Source organism: Notolepis coatsorum (assembly GCF_963971535.1).
Source record: "Notolepis coatsorum genome assembly, chromosome: 17".
Taxonomy (NCBI): Eukaryota; Metazoa; Chordata; class Actinopteri; order Aulopiformes; family Paralepididae; genus Notolepis; species Notolepis coatsorum.
This window is the reverse complement of record NC_140181.1, coordinates 15,754,707-15,774,874: the sequence shown is the minus strand read 5'-3', so window position 1 is coordinate 15,774,874 and position 20,168 is coordinate 15,754,707. Positions and strand designations below refer to the sequence as shown.

Genomic DNA, 20,168 nt, shown 5'->3' with positions numbered 1-20,168 from the left:
AAATAAAACAAATAAAAAATTGTTCTTTTTTTCTTCTTTTTTTTTTATCTCAAAGCTTCGAATTCAAATCGAATCTCGGCCCCAAGCTTCGAATTCCAAAAAAATAATCCGAAGCTCAGCCCTACCTAACACCACGCCTCTCTCTCTCGCCCCCCTCCTACAGCCAGGAGCGAGGGCAAGGTGTACCACTTCCGTATCCAGCGCTCAACCATCGGGGCCTACTTCATCTCTGACAAGATCTCCTTCGCCACGCTGGGGGAGCTGGTCAAATATTACCAGAGCAACTCCCGGAGCCTGGGGGTCCCCCTGGACGAGCCCTGCGCCCAGCAGGTGGGTCACGCAGACACGCACACACGCATGCACACACAGACGGACACATACACACACACACACACACACACACACACACACACACACACACACACAGACACATGTCTTTTAAAATGCTAAGCACCTGAGGGACACGCCGATACCACCTTCTCACTGCCGATGACTTCACTTTCAGTATCAGCCGACCCGAGCGCCGATCCGATCCATCGCGTTTATTGACTTATGGGTTCGGGGTCATTGAACAAAGCCGATTGAGATGTAATACATTCGTCTCCATTAGAGAGACTCTTAACGTGCTTCTTAATGTGTTAGAAATGCAGCAAATCGGGGGGGGCTCCCGTAGCTCACCGCATATCTCGGCGCTATTTCTGCGTCGGGGAAAAACCGTGCTCGTCACGGATCTGGGGGACACGAGTTCGATTCCCGGACCCGCCGTCATTTCTCAGAATGTCCTCCCCTGCTCTACATCCCATTTCAACCTGTTTCTGTCGGTCATGCTTGACCAGAAAAAGCGATAAACGCTAAAAAATAAAGTAAAAAAAAAAAAGAAATGCAGCAAATCAAGTCATTTTGTATTCATGATTCCTGGCATGTTACACATTTCTTGCTGTGGGGTTTTAGTATCGGGTGGAAATCCTCAATAAATATTATACCTCATCTGGTCTTTCTAAAGACCCAAGAGATGAGACAGTAATATATATATAAATATATATATTTGTGGAAAAGGCTCCCTTTTGTCTGTCTAGTATATTACACTCTCTTACTTCATACTAAACATGTAAAGGTACCGATTGATCTAGCGTGTAGGGTAGTACCAATGTAATTAGTTTTAGTACCCAACCCTGATACCAATACACTGTTTTAGCCTGGTATTGATCCTATATCCGAAAGCAGTGTTGGTATTGTTCCATCCCTACCAGTACTGTCACTAACTTACTTACCCTGTCACTCACTCACTCACTCACTCACTCACTCACTCACTCACTCACTCACTCACTCACTCACTCACTCACTCACTCACTCACTCACTCACTCACTCACTCACTCACTCACTCACTCACTCACTCACTCACTCACTCACTCACTCACTCACGGTTAACCACTCTGCTGCCCCTAGTGGCGGCTCACAGGCACTCTGTGTGAGACCCGTTCAGTCGGTGCTTCTCACCCATGACACTGTGTCCTTGTTTTGTCTATGCATTCCACCAGCCTGCCGGCAGCACAAATAAGGGCTGATCCTGGACCTGTGGGAAGTAACCACAGATACATGCTGGGACTCACCGTATACATGACCACAAACACAGGCTGACTGATCCACCGATAGTAGCATAATGCAGAAACACACAAGCAGACACACACGCACACACACACACACATAGATACATATATGCACTGATAAACAGACGGTCGGATACACACAAATGCACTGATAGACAGATACACACAAATACAGAGGCACACATGCAAACACACATGTGCGCACTGCGCACACACACACACACACACTGTACACATACATGCATGAAAGCACATACACACACGGACACACATTATACCAACCCATCTTTTACAGCCCCTATAGTGTTATATTCCCCCATAGTACTGAACAAGCACCAGAGCCAGATTCATAAATTACAACCACTGCATAGCAGCCTACAGTAGGTTATAGTGTGTGTTGCAGTGTAGTGTAGCGTAGCATAGTGTAGCATAGAGCAGTGTAGCATAGAGCAGTGTAGTGTAGTATAGCGTAGTGTAGTCAGGGGAGGAAATTAGGCCCTTTTACTCGCCAAATGTGAGTATTATTTATGTTTGGCGAGTGATTCATGAAGAGCACTCGCCACACTGGCGAGTAGTAAACAAAACAAAAAAAATCATTCTGCAATCTGCTGATTCGCTCACTGGCACAAGCCGAACTCTGACTCCCCCCTTATGATTCCTCCCATTTGCGCCTCATAATAATCCATAACCAATGAACATCATCGTTGCGCTCTAAGCTCCTCCAATGAACACTCGTTTTCTAGAAGATGCCTCCCATCTAGGGGAAGTGGACAGACCACTGCGTGCGGCCCTACAGACTCCTGTCACCGGCTTGACAATGTAGACAAACTTAGACAAAAACACATCAGTGGATGAAAATAATTGCATGTAGAGTCGTCGCTTTAGGATATCAGTGCGGTCTGACATGGGGGCGAACAACAGCACGCGACGCGTCTCCTTCGAGTCGGATGAGAATGACGAGTGGGCGTGAGGCTAACGATTCCATAGCCCCTTTCGTGATACGCAGTCACTGGCTCCCACGTTACTAGCCATGTTAATGTGCACATCAAGCACTGGTTAAAGACGAGCGGTGGGTCCAAAATATATCCGATATAAATTTCAAAGGTACTCAACGTTGCATTAGGGTTTCACACACACACGTGGCAGGGTTTGAAAGCTCGGCGTTGCTAATACACATTTAAAATAATTTTTATAAACGAGTAAAAAAAATCACTGAGCTAGCCTTGGCTAAAATGGCTGCTTCCGCATTTTCACGCAGGAGCGCTGTGATTGCTGGGTGCACCAGGAACGTGACAAAGCAGCCAGCAATCACAGCGCTCCTGCGTGAAAATGCGGAAGCAGCCATTTTAGCCAAGGCTAGCTCAGTGATTTCTTTACTTGTTTATAAAAATTCTTTTAAATGTTTATTAGCAACGCCGAGCTTTCAATGCAGCCGAGTGACATTTTATTATTACCGAATTATTACCGGGTTCCCCCCCATATCACCACTCGCCCATATGCCCTTCACAACGGTGATGTTGTCATACTTGTCATTCAGAATACACCTGCTGAACCCCTAGCGTTGACATGAGATTCGATTCCAATGTATTGTCATCATACAGCACAAGTACAGTACAACCAGAATACGTTTGGCATCCAACCAGAGTGCAAATGTAACAAGTCAAGTTCAAGTTTTGTTTTATTTAGCTATTACATTACAGTGAAATGCTTGGTTCTTTCATTGCCCAGTCCAGCCCAACCCAGTCCAACCTAGACCGGCCCAACTTTCCCTGCCCAACCCAGTCCAGCCCAGCATCTTTCACTGCCCAGTTCAGCCCAACCCAGTCCAGAATAGTTCCCTCTTTCATGTTAATATGTGATATCCTAATATTTTGAAGAGTAGAGACGGTGTGATTAATATATGTTTTATGCTAATATTGTGAAGAGTAGAGACACTTATTAATGTTTTATGGTAATAAATATTTTAAATAGTAGAGACACGGTGTGATTATTACTATGATTGAAAATCAATTTAGACGAAGACATACAAAGAAGTAATTATCACAATTAGCGATTTATTTATGGCTGGTAAAAAAATCTGTTTGGCTGGTAAAAAAAATCATATACTCGCCAGTTGGCTGGTAAGCCAAAAAGTTAGTTTCCTCCCCTGAGTGTAGTGTAGCATAGTGCAACGTAGCGTAGCATAGTGCAGTGTAGCATAATGTAGCATAGTGCAGTGTAGCATGCTGCATAGTGCAGTGTAGCATAGTGCAGTGTAGCATAGTGCAGTGTAGCATAGTGCAGTGTAGCATAGTATAGTGTAGCATATTGCAGTGTAGCATAGTGCAGTGTAGCATAGTATAGTGTAACATATTGCAGTGTAGCATAGTGCAGTGTAGCATGCTGCATAGTGCAGTGTAGCATAGTGCAGTGTAGCATAATGTAGCATAGTGCAGTGTAGCATAGTATAGTGTAGCATATTGCAGTGTAGCATAGTGCAGTGTAGCATAGTATAGTGTAGCATATTGCAGTGTAGCATAGTGCAGTGTAGCATGCTGCATAGTGCAGTGTAGCATATTGCAGTGTAGCATAGTGCAGTGTAGCATGCTGCATAGTGCAGTGTAGCATAGTGCAGTGTAGCATAGTGTAGTGTAGCATAGTGTAGCATAGTGTAGCATAGTGCAGTGTAGCGTAGTGCAGTGTAGCATAGTGTAGCATAGTGTAGCATAGTGCAGTGTAGCGTAGTGTAGCATAGTGCAGTGTAGCATAGTATAGTGTAGCATATTGCAGTGTAGCATAGTGCAGTGTAGCATGCTGCATAGTGCAGTGTAGCATAGTGCAGTGTAGCATAGTGTAGTGTAGCATAGTGTAGCATAGTGCAGTGTAGCATAGTGTAGCATAGTGTAGCATAGTGCAGTGTAGCGTAGTGCAGTGTAGCATAGTGTAGCATAGTGTAGCATAGTGCAGTGTAGCGTAGTGTAGCATAGTGCAGTGTAGCATAGAGCAGTGTAGCATAGAGCAGTGTAGCATAGTGCAGTGTAGCATAGTGTAGTGTAGCATAGTCTAGCATAGTGAAGTGTAGCATAGTGCAGTGTAGCATAGTGCAGTGTAGCATAGTGCAGTGTAGCATAGTGCAGTGTAGCATAGTGCAGTGTAGCATAGTGTAGCATAGTGCAGTGTAGTGTAGTGTAGCATAGTGCAGTGTAGCATAGTGCAGTGTAGCATAGTGCAGTGTAGCATAGTGTAGCATAGTGCAGTGTAGTGTAGTGTAGCATAGTGCAGTGTAGCATAGTCTAGCATAGTGAAGTGTAGCGTAGTGCAGTGTAGCATAGTGCAGTGTAGCATAGTGCAGTGTAGCATAGTGCAGTGTAGCATAGTGTAGCATAGTGCAGTGTAGTGTAGTGTAGCATAGTGCAGTGTAGCATAGAGCAGTGTAGCATAGAGCAGTGTAGCATAGCGCAGTGTAGCGTAGTGAGAGTGATTAATGAGCCCATGAAGTGAGAGACGTCTCTTTCTGATTGCTTCGTGCCCCTGGCTGTACCATACTGTGTAGCTATGTGCTGGGCAGCTGTACTGAGGCAGGCAAGAAATATATGACATTGGTTTTGGTAGGAGGAAGCGGACAGATGTTATGTCCTACAGTTCAGTCTGTATTAGTGGATATGTTATGTCCTAGTAGGACAGTTCAGTCTGTATTAGTGGATATGTTATGTTCTACTGTAGGACAGTTCAGTCTGTATTATTTGGGTTAATATGTTATGTCCTACTGTAGGACAGTTCAGTCTGTCTATGGGTATTTTCTATTTATCTATGCATAGTTCTATATTATTTTGTATAATAATAATGAAAGTATAGTGTGTGAGCCACAGAGAGCAGTGTGGTAGTGAAAGGTTAACCTTCTGTAGTGTGGTAGTGAAAGGTTAACCTTCTGTAGTGTGGTAGTGAAAGGTTACCTTCTGTAGTGTGGTAGTGAAAGGTGAACCTTCTGTAGTGTGGTAGTGAAAGTGTTAACCTTCTGTAGTGAAAGGTTAACCTTCCGTAGTGTGGTAGTGAAAGCGTTAACCCTTTGTAGTGTGGTAGTGAAAGGTGAACCTTATGTAGTGTGGTAGTGAAAGGGTTAACCTGCTGTAGTGTGGTAGTGAAATAGTTAACCTTCTGTAGTGAAAGGTTGACCTTCCGTAGTGTGGTAGTGAAAGCGTTAACCCTTTGTAGTGTGGTAGTGAAAGGGTTAACCTTCTGTAGTGTGGTAGTGAAAGAGTTAACCTTCTGTAGTGAAAGGTTAATCTTCTGTAGTGTGATAGTGAAAGGGTTAACCTTCTGTAGTGTGGTAGTGAAAGGGTTAACCTTCTGTCGTGTGGTAGTGAAAGGGTTAACCTTCTGTAGTGTGGTAGTGAAAGAGTTAACCTTCTGTAGTGTTGTAGTGAAAGAGTTAACCTTCTGTAGTGTGGTAGTGAAAGAGTTTACCTTCTGTAGTGTGGTAGTGAAAGCGTTAACCTTCTGTAGTGTGGTAGTGAAAGGGTTAACCTTCTGTAGTGTGGTAGTGAAAGAGTTAACCTTCTGTAGTGTTGTAGTGAAAGGGTTAACCTTCTGTAGTGTGGTAGTGAAAGAGTTTACCTTCTGTAGTGTGGTAGTGAAAGGGTTAACCTTCTGTAGTGTGGTAGTGAAAGAGTTAACCTTCTGTAGTGTGGTAGTGAAAGCGTTAACCTTCCGTAGTGTGGTAGTGAAAGCGTTAACCCTTTGTAGTGTGGTAGTGAAAGCGTTAACCTTATGTAGTGTGGTAGTGAAAGAGTTAACCTTCTGTATCTGTGTGTGGTAGTGAAAGGGTTCAAATGACAGCATTAAAATATTTTAAAACATGTTTTACCGCAATGCAGAAATGGTTGAACAAGTACAGTGTTGGTTTCTTCCTCATCCATGGATTATATAAAAAAAAAAAAAAAAAACATTTGAATAATAATTAATTGGAGAATATCATTGGGGGAATAACGTTTACGTGACTAAATTAACCGTTTCTCACTGCAATGCGGCAGATGTTTAAGAAGAGCAGGGGTGTGTTTTTCTTCATCCGTGGATTACAGTACACAGGGAGGGGACTCTGGGTCCCAGTAGGAGATTATAGAGCGGTGCTGAGCGCCCTGGTGATTCCTCACTCTTCTCTCTTCCCTTCCAGACTGTGAGACTCTAGCAGAGGCCTTGGACACACTCAGAATCTGAAGCAGTTCAGAAGCACACACACACGCACACACACACACACACACACACGCACGCACGCACGCACGCACGCACGCACGCACGCACGCACGCACGCACGCACACACACACACACTATTCACTATAGTTGTTCCATCCTCGTTAAAAAAAATTCATTTTTTTTTTATTATCTTTTACTCACATTACAATTTTATAACCCACCTTTTAATCAACCTCTTTATTGACATTTTATAACGCTCTTCTGATTTTAATCAAAAATGTAATCCATTGTAACACTGTGCATTGATTTTACGAGGGTCGTTATGATTTCCTAGCTCCTCTTTTCTACGGCTGTTTTCTATTAGGATGAGAGGAGGCAGTCGATGTTGCACCGGGTCTGTTATTATTGGACGAAATGGCTCTTTATTTTCTCAACGGACGTACAGGCGTTTCTTTTTTACAGCAGTTAGAAGTCGTATTGACATTTCTGGATGTAGAAATAGATTTTTTTTTTAGACTGAATCACTGAATGAATAAATGAATGTGTAGATCCATTGGGAATCGGTGTTTATGAATCTTTTATCTCTATGATAAATTAATGATACTGTAATACTCACTGTAGCCGAGTAAGGGGTGGGACCTCTGTGTTCAATGGACCTGTCTCAAACCCTGCCCTCTTTTCTTGATCCTCCAATCACAACTGTCGCTTACCTCGGACAAACTTGGTTTGTCCGAGGTAAGCGACAGTTGTGATTGGAGGATCAAGAAAAGGGGCAGGGTTTGAGACAGGTCTATTAGCCATAATGCTCAGAGGCACTTCTGTGTACTAGATGTATAACATGTGAGATTGAGGACCAAGGCGCTGTTCCCTTCTGATAAAAAAAAAAAGCCTTTTATTGAGCTGGCATGTCTCTAATGAACATTAAAAGAGAACTCCGCACCCAATTTAAGAATGAATTAGTGATCAAATGTATGCAAAAATGAGGTAGGAGAGGTATTCACTAATGTATTTGCATTGCTTTATTGTGAATACATGTGTGAATACCTCTTCTACATTTTATTTTTGTATATTGTATATTTTGTATATTGTTTGGTGTTCCTGTTTTATGAAGCACACTCTTAGGAGGGTTCATATACAGAACCAAGCATTTCACTATAATGTACACGCACCTTTTATATGTGACAAATTAAACAAAACCTGAAACTTGAACATGAAATACTCTTCCAAATCCAAAACCTAGAGTGTCAAGTCTGAAGCTGTTCTATAGACAATAGACAGTCAATATGGGACAGATAGTAACAGACACTGAGAACACCCAGGGGAATGTGCAGAGTTCATTTCCTGTTCCAGAAGTGAGCAACGGTAGAATAAAGCAAGTCAAGTGTTCCTTTATTAACCCTTTCCCTACCACAGTACAGAATGTTAACCCTTTCACTACCACACTACAGAAGGTTAACCTTTCACTACCACACTACAGAAGGTTAACCCTTTCACTACCACACTACAGAAGGTTAACGGTTCACTACCACACTACAGAAGGTTAACCGTTCACTACCACACTACAGAAGGTTAACCTTTCACTACCACACTACAGAAGGTTAACCTTTCACTACCACACTACAGAAGGTTAACCTTTCACTACCACACTACAGAAGGTTAACCGTTCACTACCACACTACAGAAGGTTAACCTTTCACTACCACACTACAGAAGGTTAACTGTTCACTACCACACTACAGAAGGTTAACCTTTCACTACCACACTACAGAAGGTTAACCTTTCACTACCACACTACAGAAGGTTAACCTTTCACTACCACACTACAGAAGGTTAACCCTTCACTACCACACTACAGAAGGTTAACCTTTCACTACCACACTACAGAAGGTTAACCTTTCACTACCACACTACAGAAGGTTAACCTTTCACTACCACACTACAGAAGGTTAACCTTTCACTACCACACTACAGAAGGTTAACCCTTCACTACCACACTACAGAAGGTTAACCTTTCACTACCACACTACAGAAGGTTAACCTTTCACTACCACACTACAGATGGTTAACCGTTCCCTACCACACTACAGAAGGTTAACCGTTCACTACCACACTACAGAAGGTTAACCGTTCACTACCACACTACAGTAGGTTAACCGTTCCCTACCACACTACAGAAGGTTAACCCTTTCACTACCACACTACAGATGGTTAACCTTTCACTACCACACTACAGATGGTTAACCGTTCACTACCACACTGCAGATGGTTAACCTTTCACTACCACACTACAGAAGGTTAACCTTTCACTACCACACTACAGATGGTTAACCTTTCACTACCACACTACAGAAGGTTAACCGTTCCCTACCACACTACAGATGGTTAACCTTTCACTACCACACTACAGATGGTTAACCGTTCCCTACCACACTACAGTAGGTTAACCGTTCCCTACCACACTACAGAAGGTTAACCCTTTCACTACCACACTACAGATGGTTAACCTTTCACTACCACACTACAGTAGGTTAACCTTTCACTACCACACTACAGAAGGTTAACCGTTCACTACCACACTACAGTAGGTTAACCCTTTCACTACCACACTACAGATGGTTAACCTTTCACTACCACACTACAGAAGGTTAACCCTTTCACTACCACACTACAGAAGGTTAACCCTTTCACTACCACACTACAGATGGTTAACCTTTCACTACCACACTACAGATGGTTAACCTTTCACTACCACACTACAGTAGGTTAACCTTTCACTACCACACTACAGAAGGTTAACCGTTCACTACCACACTACAGTAGGTTAACCTTTCACTACCACACTACAGTAGGTTAACACTTTCACTACCACACTACAGAAGGTTAACCGTTCACTACCACACTACAGTAGGTTAACCTTTCACTACCACACTACAGAAGGTTAACCTTTCACTACCACACTACAGTAGGTTAACCGTTCACTGCCACACTACAGTAGGTTAACCCTTTCACTACCACACTACAGATGGTTAACCTTTCACTACCACACTACAGTAGGTTAACCGTTCACTACCACACTACAGAAGGTTAACCTTTCACTACCACACTACAGAAGGTTAACCTTTCACTACCACACTACAGTAGGTTAACCGTTCACTACCACACTACAGAAGGTTAACCGTTCACTACCACACTACAGAAGGTTAACCGTTCACTACCACACTACAGTAGGTTAACCTTTCACTACCACACTACAGAAGGTTAACCGTTCACTACCACACTACAGTAGGTTTTAACCTTTCACTACCACACTACAAAGGGTTAACGCTTTCACGACCGCACTGCAGACGGTTAACCGCAAAATGACCGTTGGTAGTGAAAGAGTAAATCCCCTTGGGGAAATGCAGGTGTCATAGCAGCATGGGGGAGGGGGGGGGAGGGGAGGAAAAATGATGATAATATAAATAGTAATAATAATAGAGTAGGATATGATAATAATGTGGTATAAAATCACAAAAACGACAAACAAAAAGTCTGTGGGTCCACAAAATCTGTCTCCCATTCATTGTCTATGGAGCAGCTTTTATTTTTGAACCTGATGACATCACAACTTTGATCCTTCCTGCTCTGGTTTCTTTGTGAAAGAGAGTAGCTCATGTTCGCAAATATTGATTGAACTTTCCTTGGCCGTGGAAATTACATTGGAATTGTTAATATGAGTGGTGTTCCCCGCTACACAGGACTTGTGCATGTGGCTGAAACACGCCGGAGTCGTTTTTGATGTTCATTATACACCCTTTCCCGATCAATAACCTTGCCAGATCAATAAAGGCAGTTTGATCCAAAAGGCAGAGTGCCTTTGTCCTCTTGTCTTTTTATTCTATTGTTTTTTTTATTCTATTGTTAACCCCAGGGCACCGTCCTTTCATTGATGTATGTCTGTTAGGATTGGGTACCGTTCACATTTGAACGGATGCAGGTACCAGTACCAGTACCATCGGTACTTAACTCTCTGTAATAACAAGATTTTTTATTTCAGTTAAAAAAAAAAAAATCCAAACTTCTCAATTTCAACATTGTTATTTATTTAGTACATTTTGTTATTTATTGTTGCAACACACCACACAAAATAAAGCACATGATCATGTATTATGTTTTTAAATGTTTAAAATATCAACATTATCTGGCCATCCTCAGTAAATAGTATCAAACTCCTCTGGTCTTTCCAAAGACCCAAGAGACGGGACAGTAATATATATATAGTTGTCTAGTAATATTACACTCTTATACTAAACATGTAAAGGTAGCGAAATCTGGTACCGATTGATCTAGCATGAATCGGTACTCGGTAGTACCTATGTAATTCGGTCGTTACCCTTAAAAGTACAGAGTTCGATACCCAACCATTCCAGCCACGCTCCCTATTATTGTATTATCTAATAATAAGACTAAAGTTCATAAGGTCCGATATGTTGATATCAAGTTGATTGTATTGAGTTGTATTTTATTTGTACGACAATTATTGCTTTTTGTTAATTTATTAATCAACTTTTGTGATTCCTACAAATCGATCATTTCATTGATGTATTTATTCATGTCATGCATTTATACAAGCACTGGATCATTAGAGCATGTCGTTTTGATTGTTTATCACTTACGTGTCATATTCAAGAATAATAAACGTGTCATATTCAAGAAATACATTTGCCACATGCTGTACAGTACCTGCTATTACAAGGTATGAACCTTTTCACTCATTCATTCATTCTTCCTCTCACTCACATTTGACATTAATACTAGTGTCAAGTTGACTTAAATGCTGGACTAAGCTGTACCTAACACTCTCAGTCATAGCTCTAGGACAGTGGTTCTGGACTAAGCTGTACCTAACACTCTCAGTCATAGCTCTAGGACAGTGGTTCTGGACTAAGCTGTACCTAACACTCTCATAGCTCTAGGACAGTGGTTCTGGACTAAGCTGTACCTAACACTCTCAGTCATAGCTCTAGGACAGTGGTTCTGGACTAAGCTGTACCTAACACTCTCAGTCATAGCTCTAGGACAGTGGTTCTGGACTAAGCTGTACCTAACACTCTCATAGCTCTAGGACAGTGGTTCTGGACTAAGCTGTACCTAACACTCTCATAGCTCTAGGACTGGTTCTGGACTAAGCTGTACCTAACACTCTCAGTCATAGCTCTAGGACTGGTTCTGGACTAAGCTGTACCTAACACTCTCATAGCTCTAGGACTGGTTCTGGACTAAGCTGTACCTAACACTCTCATAGCTCTAGGACTGGTTCTGGACTAAGCTGTACCTAACACTCTCATAGCTCTAGGACTGGTTCTGGACTAAGCTGTACCTAACACTCTCATAGCTCTAGGACTGGTTCTGGACTAAGCTGTACCTAACACTCTTATAGCTCTAGGACTGGTTCTGGACTAAGCTGTACCTAACACTGTCAGACATAGCTCTAGGACTGGTTCTGGACTAAGCTGTACCTAACACTGTCAGACATAGCTCTAGGACTGGTTCTGGACTAAGCTGTACCTAACACTCTTATAGCTCTAGGACTGGTTCTGGACTAAGCTGTACCTAACACTGTCAGACATAGCTCTAGGACAGTGGTTCTCCACCTGGGGAACCATTACTTCCTTCACTAGAGTTTAGCCCAACGGGAACATATACAAGGAGCTGTTCTAATTATATGTTCCATTCTCTTCACTGTTATCTCCCCCACCTACAGTGTAGACAGCTATGGCATTCTAACCGATCTCTTCCCAGACAGGGGGACCCCGAGACGAGATGTGTATCAATCTGGGGGTTGGCTACTTGACATTAAAAAGGACGAGAACCACTGTCCTAGAGATCATAATAATGTGTGAATTCTGTTTGAAGTCGCTATTCGTAAGACGAGGACCATGCAGAACACGACCACATACAAACAATGAATGGAATGAGCTGGCTATTTTCATGGTGACCGTATCTCCGTAGATAATGGAGGGCTTTTATATAACGCCAAAGGGTGAGTTACCGAGCCCCATCCCCTGCTTACCAGTAATGGTGTCGATCAGCAGAATCCTTCGTCAGCACAATCCATGCTGTTCTTCCTACTGGTGGAGACCTGCAGTTCTGGCTAATTAACCACAAAGTCAATGGGGTTACGGTCCCTGAAATAAACACTGAAATCTCCACCACAGTGCTCCCAAAGTACCGTAGGTTTCAGCATTTATTTCAGCCCCCCACCCCAGTGACCCCCCCCCCCCCCCCTACACACACACACACACACACAAGATTCAAGATTTAAGAGTTTTATTTGTCACATACATACACGAGACATGCAGTGAAATGTAGGTGGCACATGCCCGCCTCGATTGTGCAAAGATACGATAATAAAATGGAATAGATAATAAAACAGAATAGACATGATAAAAAAGTAATACGAATAAAGTACAATGCTAAGTTTAACAAATAAAGGCATAATGAGTAATATATACAATAATATACAGTTCTGTTTTTAAAGTGACTTTGTGTGTGTGTGTGTGTGTGTGTGTGTGTGTGTGTGTGTGTGTGTGTGTGTGTGTGTGTGTGTGTGTGTGTGTGTGTGTGTGTGTGTGTGTGTGTGTGTGTGTGTGTGTGTGTGTGTGTGTGTGTGTGTGTGTGTGTGTGTGTGTGTGTGTGTGTGTGTGTGTGTGTGTGTGTGTGTGTGTGTGTGTGTGGAGAGTTCAGTGTTCTGATGGCCTGGGGAAAGAACACACACCAAAAGAAAATGTGTATTGGGGCTTTAATAATAGTGTCCCATTTTCTGTTTTCTGAATGCTCCCCCCCCCCCTGTCTCCACACAGAGGGAGTTGTTTGATATGGAACCGTGGGAGCGGCCCAGAGAGGACTTCAAGCTGCACAGGAAGCTGGGGGAGGGACACTTCGGAGAGGTGTGGGAGGCCATGTGGATCCCAGAGAACAAGAAGGTGGCCATCAAGATGCTCAAGCAAGGTATGTCGTGGATGGATGGGATAGTCTTGAGAGAGGTTATACGGGTAAACTGAGAACTGGAGGGTGGTTATCAAGATACTAAGACAAAGGATAAGGATAATAATAATAATAATGATGATGATGATGATGATGATGATAATACACTTTATTTGTATAGCACCTTTCATACAAGAATTGCAGCTCAAAGCGGCCGGGTAGCGCAGCGGACTAAGCGTCTGTCTGTCATATACACTGGTATCGAATCCGGCTGTCAGCGGTCCCTCCGGCTTGGGCGGTCGTCATACTGACACAATTGGCAGTGTCAGCGGGTGGGAAGCCGGTGGGTGGTATTCTGGTTGTTGTAAACAGCGACTCCTACAGGTCGGTCAGGGCGCCTGCACAGCGAGGGAAGGAACCACTACACCACTACGGCACGGTGGTGTAGTGGTTAACACTGTCGCCTCACAGCAAGAAGGTCCAGGGTTCGAATCCCGCTTGGGGACCAGGTTTCCATGATGCCAGTTACCCAGGTGGGGTATCTCCCAGGCCTTTCTGTGTGGAGTTTGCATGTTCTCCCCGTGCTCGCAAGGGTTTCCCCCCCCGATAAGATAAACCCAATGGAAAAACATGCACAACAACAAGATCGCTAACGCTGTGGCGTCCTTGACGAAGACGGACAGGAGCACTTGGATTGGTCCCCTGGCGCGGCTCACGTGGCGCCTGTCTGCTCCCGGCTGCCCTTGGGGGGGAAGGACGACGGGATGGGTTAATCGCAGATACGCATTGTATGCATGGTTCGCATGTGTGCCAAATGGTGACCTCGGAGCAGGTCCTAAATTATTATTAAATTATTATAACTGGGTAAGGTAGTGTGATCCTCCCACGCATTACACTTCCGCTGTCAGGTGAAAAGAGGCTGCTGGCTGTCTCCTATGTATCGGAGGAAGCATCTGATAGACTTCAGGGCTCCCTAGACCGACCAGTGGGGGGCACATGCGAGCAATGACCAGGAAGGGGAGGGGGGAATTGGCATAACGACTAAATTGGGATGGGAGAAAATACAGAAAAATAGGAGGAGAAAAAGTGAAAAAAATTTAAATTGCAGTGCTTCACAGCAGTAAAAAACACATTGCACACAATTGGCAGATCAAGAGCAATGCATAAAGTGCAGACATAAAATTAGGCATGAAATAAGCATACAATTTGCATAAAATAGCAACTGCAAGTCAAGATAAGGCATAGAACATTAAATCACATAATGTTTCATATTAGGATCTAATAGGCCTCTTTGTTTACGGTTTGATTGTCACTGATAAATTGGCATATACACATGAAATAGACATGTCAACCCAGTATTTTGGATGTTTACACAATACGGTTGATAAGAAATGGGTAAAAAACTAAGTGCTTCGCTATCAGCTCTATCTTTAATCTTTCAAAATGTTCAGTTGCTATCGCTATCAGCTCTATCTTTAATTTTTCAAAATGTTCAGTTGCTATTGCATGCACTCATCTGTGTTTCACTACACACTTGAGTGCATGCTTACCAACTGTTAGTCTGCAACACTACTATCACCGACATCTAAGAAGGGAGATCCCCCCTTGAATGGCCCTTCTAAGGTTTCTCTCCTCCACACTGCCTGTGGTGCATTTTTCCCTATTGTTAGGTTTTAGTGAGTTTTTCCTTACCTTCGCGTGGGGTATGTCTGGGAGTGCTTGCATTCATTCATTTATTTGCATTTATTTTAAATTTGTTGGACCTTATGGTGTTCTTGTTTTATTCTTGACTTATTGTTATGTTTCTTCTTGACTTGTTTAAAGAAGACGTGTCCGGCCCATGGGGACATTAACGTGTGTTGTCGGGCCTTACAAATAAATTTGATTAGATTTGATTTGATGTATTTTAGATGTTTAGTGTCAGAGCCATAGGTCTTTCTCATATACTCTTTTCAGGATGGATGTGTAGGATAATAATAGTATTCAAATAGGGATAGAGTCAAATGACTTGCTCACTCAGAGGGTCCAGATAATAAGGTTTATTAACCAGATCAAATCAAATCAATACAACAATAGAGAGTATGGCTGGAGATCTTACCTAAACAGACCAGCTCCGTCAGTCAGGTAAAAAGATCTTGTTCCCCAGTTGGGGGAGCAGTTAAGTAACAGGTGAACAATGGGGGGAGTGGGGGAAGGGGAGGGGAGGAAGGGGGCGTTAGGGGTGGACGGTATAAACGGTATACGGTATAAACGGTATGAATTTGCTCTACGGTATGGATTTTGCCTATACCGTGTAACCGGTAGTGCAGCTCTAAAATAGCAATGACGTCATGTAACCACAGCGCGACTATTTCACTCGCATTTGCCCCTAAAAATAGATAGAATTAGTCATAGATAATAGATATGTGCGAACTGGAAAAAGTTATTTAGGAGGCTTCGCGCAGTGGGCGTGCCAGCCCCTCCCGCACGCATGTAAACACGGGTCTACTAGTAGTGTCTAGTGGGACGGGACGTCTCCCTGAGCTAACGTTAGCTTAGCTACCGTTACAAAATGACCCAGTCAACTATTCACTTTTAGTTTAATACATGATGAGGCATTGTCTAACCGAACGGTATCTAGTCGGCCAGCTAACGATAGCTCCTGACATCAACAAACGCTCCATCAAGTCTAGTAGAGAGTAGACGTGTATGATAGCTCCGTTAGCCGTTAGCTCACGTTAACACAAGTTAGTTCACCGTTCAAAACGAAATGTCCCATTGAACTAAATAATTCACTGAGGCGTTGTATTAACGTTATATATCCGGCTAGCAGTAGCTACAGATAGCTCCTGATATCAATGTCTTATAACACTGATTCGATGCGTATTCGAGCTGAGGGCTTGTGAATGTGATTTAACGTTATACCAATACTAGGGCCCAGCTGCAGCGCCGGTGAATCCTGGCCGTAGCTCGAGGCTACTCGAGTATAGGTCCAGCTGCAGCTCCGGAGAATCCTGGCCGTAGCTAGAGGCTACTAATGTACACACAGACAGTGGAGCTTGTTGCGTGGTGGCGATGTCTCGCAGATAATACAAGTACAAGTCTAATTATATAATATATATATTTTATAAAAAAAAAAAAAAAAAAAATTATATAAAATAAAAAAAATAAAATTTTATCAAAAACGATGATACCGTGATATATACCGTTACCGTCTATGCTTCAAATTATACCGTGATATAAATTTTAGACCATACCGTCCACCCCTAGGGGGCGTCATACATATATTCCACAGTTGGGTCCTTTTCTCTTTTATAATGTGGCTGGGACAAGTATTCTCAGATGTATGACTGGAATAGGTAAGGTCAGCATAACATGAGATAATAAATGAGATAAAATAGTAAAATTATAAACTTGTTGTGACCTATTTCGGTCATAGGGTCAATAAATGAAAAGAAATATAAAATAGTAAACACATGAGATACACAATTTAAAGGAATGAATAAATGAGATAATTTGGTGAAATATAAAATATACAATTAAAGGAATGAAAGTAAATATAAAATGAATTAAAGTAAATATAAAATGAATTAATAAATGAGATAGAATATGGTGAAATATAAAATAAACAAAGTAAATATAAAATGAATGTAATATAAAATACACAATTAAAGATAAAATGAGTTATTATTTGAATGTCAGTATTTATACAGTGTGGGTTAAGATCTATGTGTATTTTTAGGGTTGTGAATATCGCCCCTTTTACTTTTTACTTGATGGCAACACCTTTTACTTTAGTATATACACTGTCATCTGGCTATGACCATCAGGTCAATGGTAAAAGTATTTAAAGGTTGGCAAACAGATATAAACGTGAATGAAAGAAATGAAAAGAAATATAAAATGAATTAAAATAGTAAACAATGAGATAAAATGGTAAAATATACATCATTTAAAGGTTGGATAAAGAAATGAAAAGAAATATAAAATGAATTAGAATAGTAAACAATGAGATAAAACGGTAAAAACATGAATGGAATAGGACTTAATGCAAATATGACCATCAGCTCAGTGAATGACACAATTTACAGGAATGTTAAAGAGAAATATAAAATGAATTAAAATAGTAAACAATGAGATAAAACGGTAAAATATACATCATTTAAAGGTTGGATAAAGAAATGAAAAGAAATATAAAATGAATTAGAATAGTAAACAATGAGATAAAACGGTAAAAACATGAATGGAATAGGACTTAATGCAAATATGACCATCAGCTCAGTGAATGACACAATTTACAGGAATGTTAAAGAGAAATATAAAATGAATTAAAATAGTAAACAATGAGATAAAACGGTAAAAACATGAATGGAATAGGACTTAATGCAAATATGACCATCAGCTCAGTGAATGACACAATTTACAGGAATGTTAAAGAGAAATATAAAATGAATTAAAATAGTTGGATTAGAGGTTCTGCATTGTGGATTCTAGTGCGTATCTGTGGAAGTATGGTGCAAGGGGGTTGGTGGGTTCGTTTTGCGTTTCTTCTCTCATGGTCGTGGCGATCATCATGGTTATCGGGGGGGGTTGGCTTGTGCAGAGTACTTTTGTGATGTATCCAACTCCGAATTTTATAGTATGCACACACACTACTAGGATAACAAATATTATTATTGCATACATAATGTACCGAACTACCACTGCTCCTATTGTACCAAGTTTCTCGGTCATCCAATCGGTCATGGTATACGTTGGCGGGATGTGTGCGGCTCTGGAGATGTTGTGCAGGTGTTCAATGATGCTTGGTATAGTCATGTTGTCGTTTGCAGGTATGTAGACACAGCATTCTTGACCGATTAGTTTACATGTTCCTCCAGTACTAGATAGCAGGAAGTCCAGTGCTGCTCTGTTCTGCAATGTCATCAATCTGATTGATGTCAGTTCGTTGCTGACGAGTGACAGTCCTTCAGCATCTGTGTTGGCTAAGTCTTCTATCAGTGTGGATAGGTCTGCGATTTGATCTAGGGCTGACATCACACCATAGGAGGGGATTAGTGCTCTGAAAAAGTCGCATGTCTTGCAGGCCCGGTCATGTGTGTGGAAGTGATTTGCGTGGCGTGTCTTTCTAGTCAGTGGGTGTTGTGGTAGGGTCGGTGTCACTCTCATGGCTGGCACTAAATATCCTAATGCACATGTGCCTTTCCATCCGGGTGGAAGGGACGGGTAAGCTTGTGCGCCACATATCCAGTAGGTCCCAGGCGGTGCTGGTGTTGTCGTTCGTTGGGTGGTGGGGGTTTCTTTGGTTGTGGGTTTCAGTGGTGTCTTTACAGGGTGGATGTTGTCCCAGGGTGGTGTTAATCTTTGTTGGCGGATGGGGTAGATATTGTCTCTGGTCCTGGGGGATATCGTTCTTCGTTTGCGGGTCGCCTGGGGCACTTCACAATGTTCCAACACCCCGACATTCTTTCCCCAACCCTTTTGAGATACACATTCTGTAAACTTCACTGGGGTAATAGAAACTGGTATTCCATTTGTATCATGACTTTGTCGAATCTTCATGTTTGATTTTGTGCAGCTTTCAGCTGTCCCTGTGGACTTGTTTAGAGAGGCTTTGTGGCATTCTGTTAGTGGGAGGCCCATTAACGGAAAACCATCTTCGGTAGAATGGGGTATTAAGCCGCATACATAGCAATTTGATTGGTTAGCAAAATGTGCGACTGCTTGGCTTAGCTTTAAATATAGGTTGTTGCGGTGACTGTTAACATATCTTTTGGTGCGTTCAACTGCTTTCCCCTTACCGCCCTTAAACCCATTGATCCATGATTGAGGTTCGTCCAGTGTCGCCCACACAATGCATCCCGCTATGCCACATGCGATGATTAAGCAGTTCCAGTTGGTGGTCATTTTTCCTATTGTTATTGGTCTCATGGTAGATTTGCCCTTTTGCAGTGGGATGCGTGGATCCAGGATGCTTTTCCGTCGCACTTTACTGCCGTGTCCGTTACTAGCAGCACCTGAAATGGACCAGACCATCTGGGGTTTAGTTTACTTTTTCTTTTGAACACCATTATATATACATAGTCACCTGGGTTCAATCCATGACATGGTGTTGTTGGTGGTTGTGGTTGTGCCTGCCTCACTAAGGGGTGGAGCCTTTTCATCTGGGCACACAAAGCTTTGTAATAGTTAATAGCAATTTCGTCTGCTAGCAATAACTGGACTTGTGATAACGGGGGAAGCATTGTGGTTGGTGTCGACATTGGACGTCCAAATAATATCTCGTGAGGTGACAATCCTGTTCCTCTGTTTGGCATTGATCTCATTTGCATTAATACTAAGGGGAGGGCGTCGGGCCATTTAAGGCCTGTCTCTGTACATGTCTTAGCTAGACGGTTCTTGATGGTTGAGTTTTGTCTTTCTACCGCACCTGCACTTTCAGGGT

At 42.3% G+C, this 20,168-nt stretch overlaps 1 protein-coding gene across 1 annotated transcript in view; it reads left to right on the top strand.

Moving 5' to 3' along the window:
* The window catches only part of srms (src-related kinase lacking C-terminal regulatory tyrosine and N-terminal myristylation sites), a 55,466-nt gene that overhangs the window by 11,046 nt on the left and 24,252 nt on the right, over window positions 1-20,168 (top strand). Inside the window, exons 3-4 of the mRNA XM_084333796.1 lie at window positions 164-330; window positions 13,621-13,768. Coding sequence (XP_084189922.1) covers window positions 164-330; window positions 13,621-13,768 — 315 coding nt within the window. The remainder of the gene's footprint in view (window positions 1-163; window positions 331-13,620; window positions 13,769-20,168) is intronic.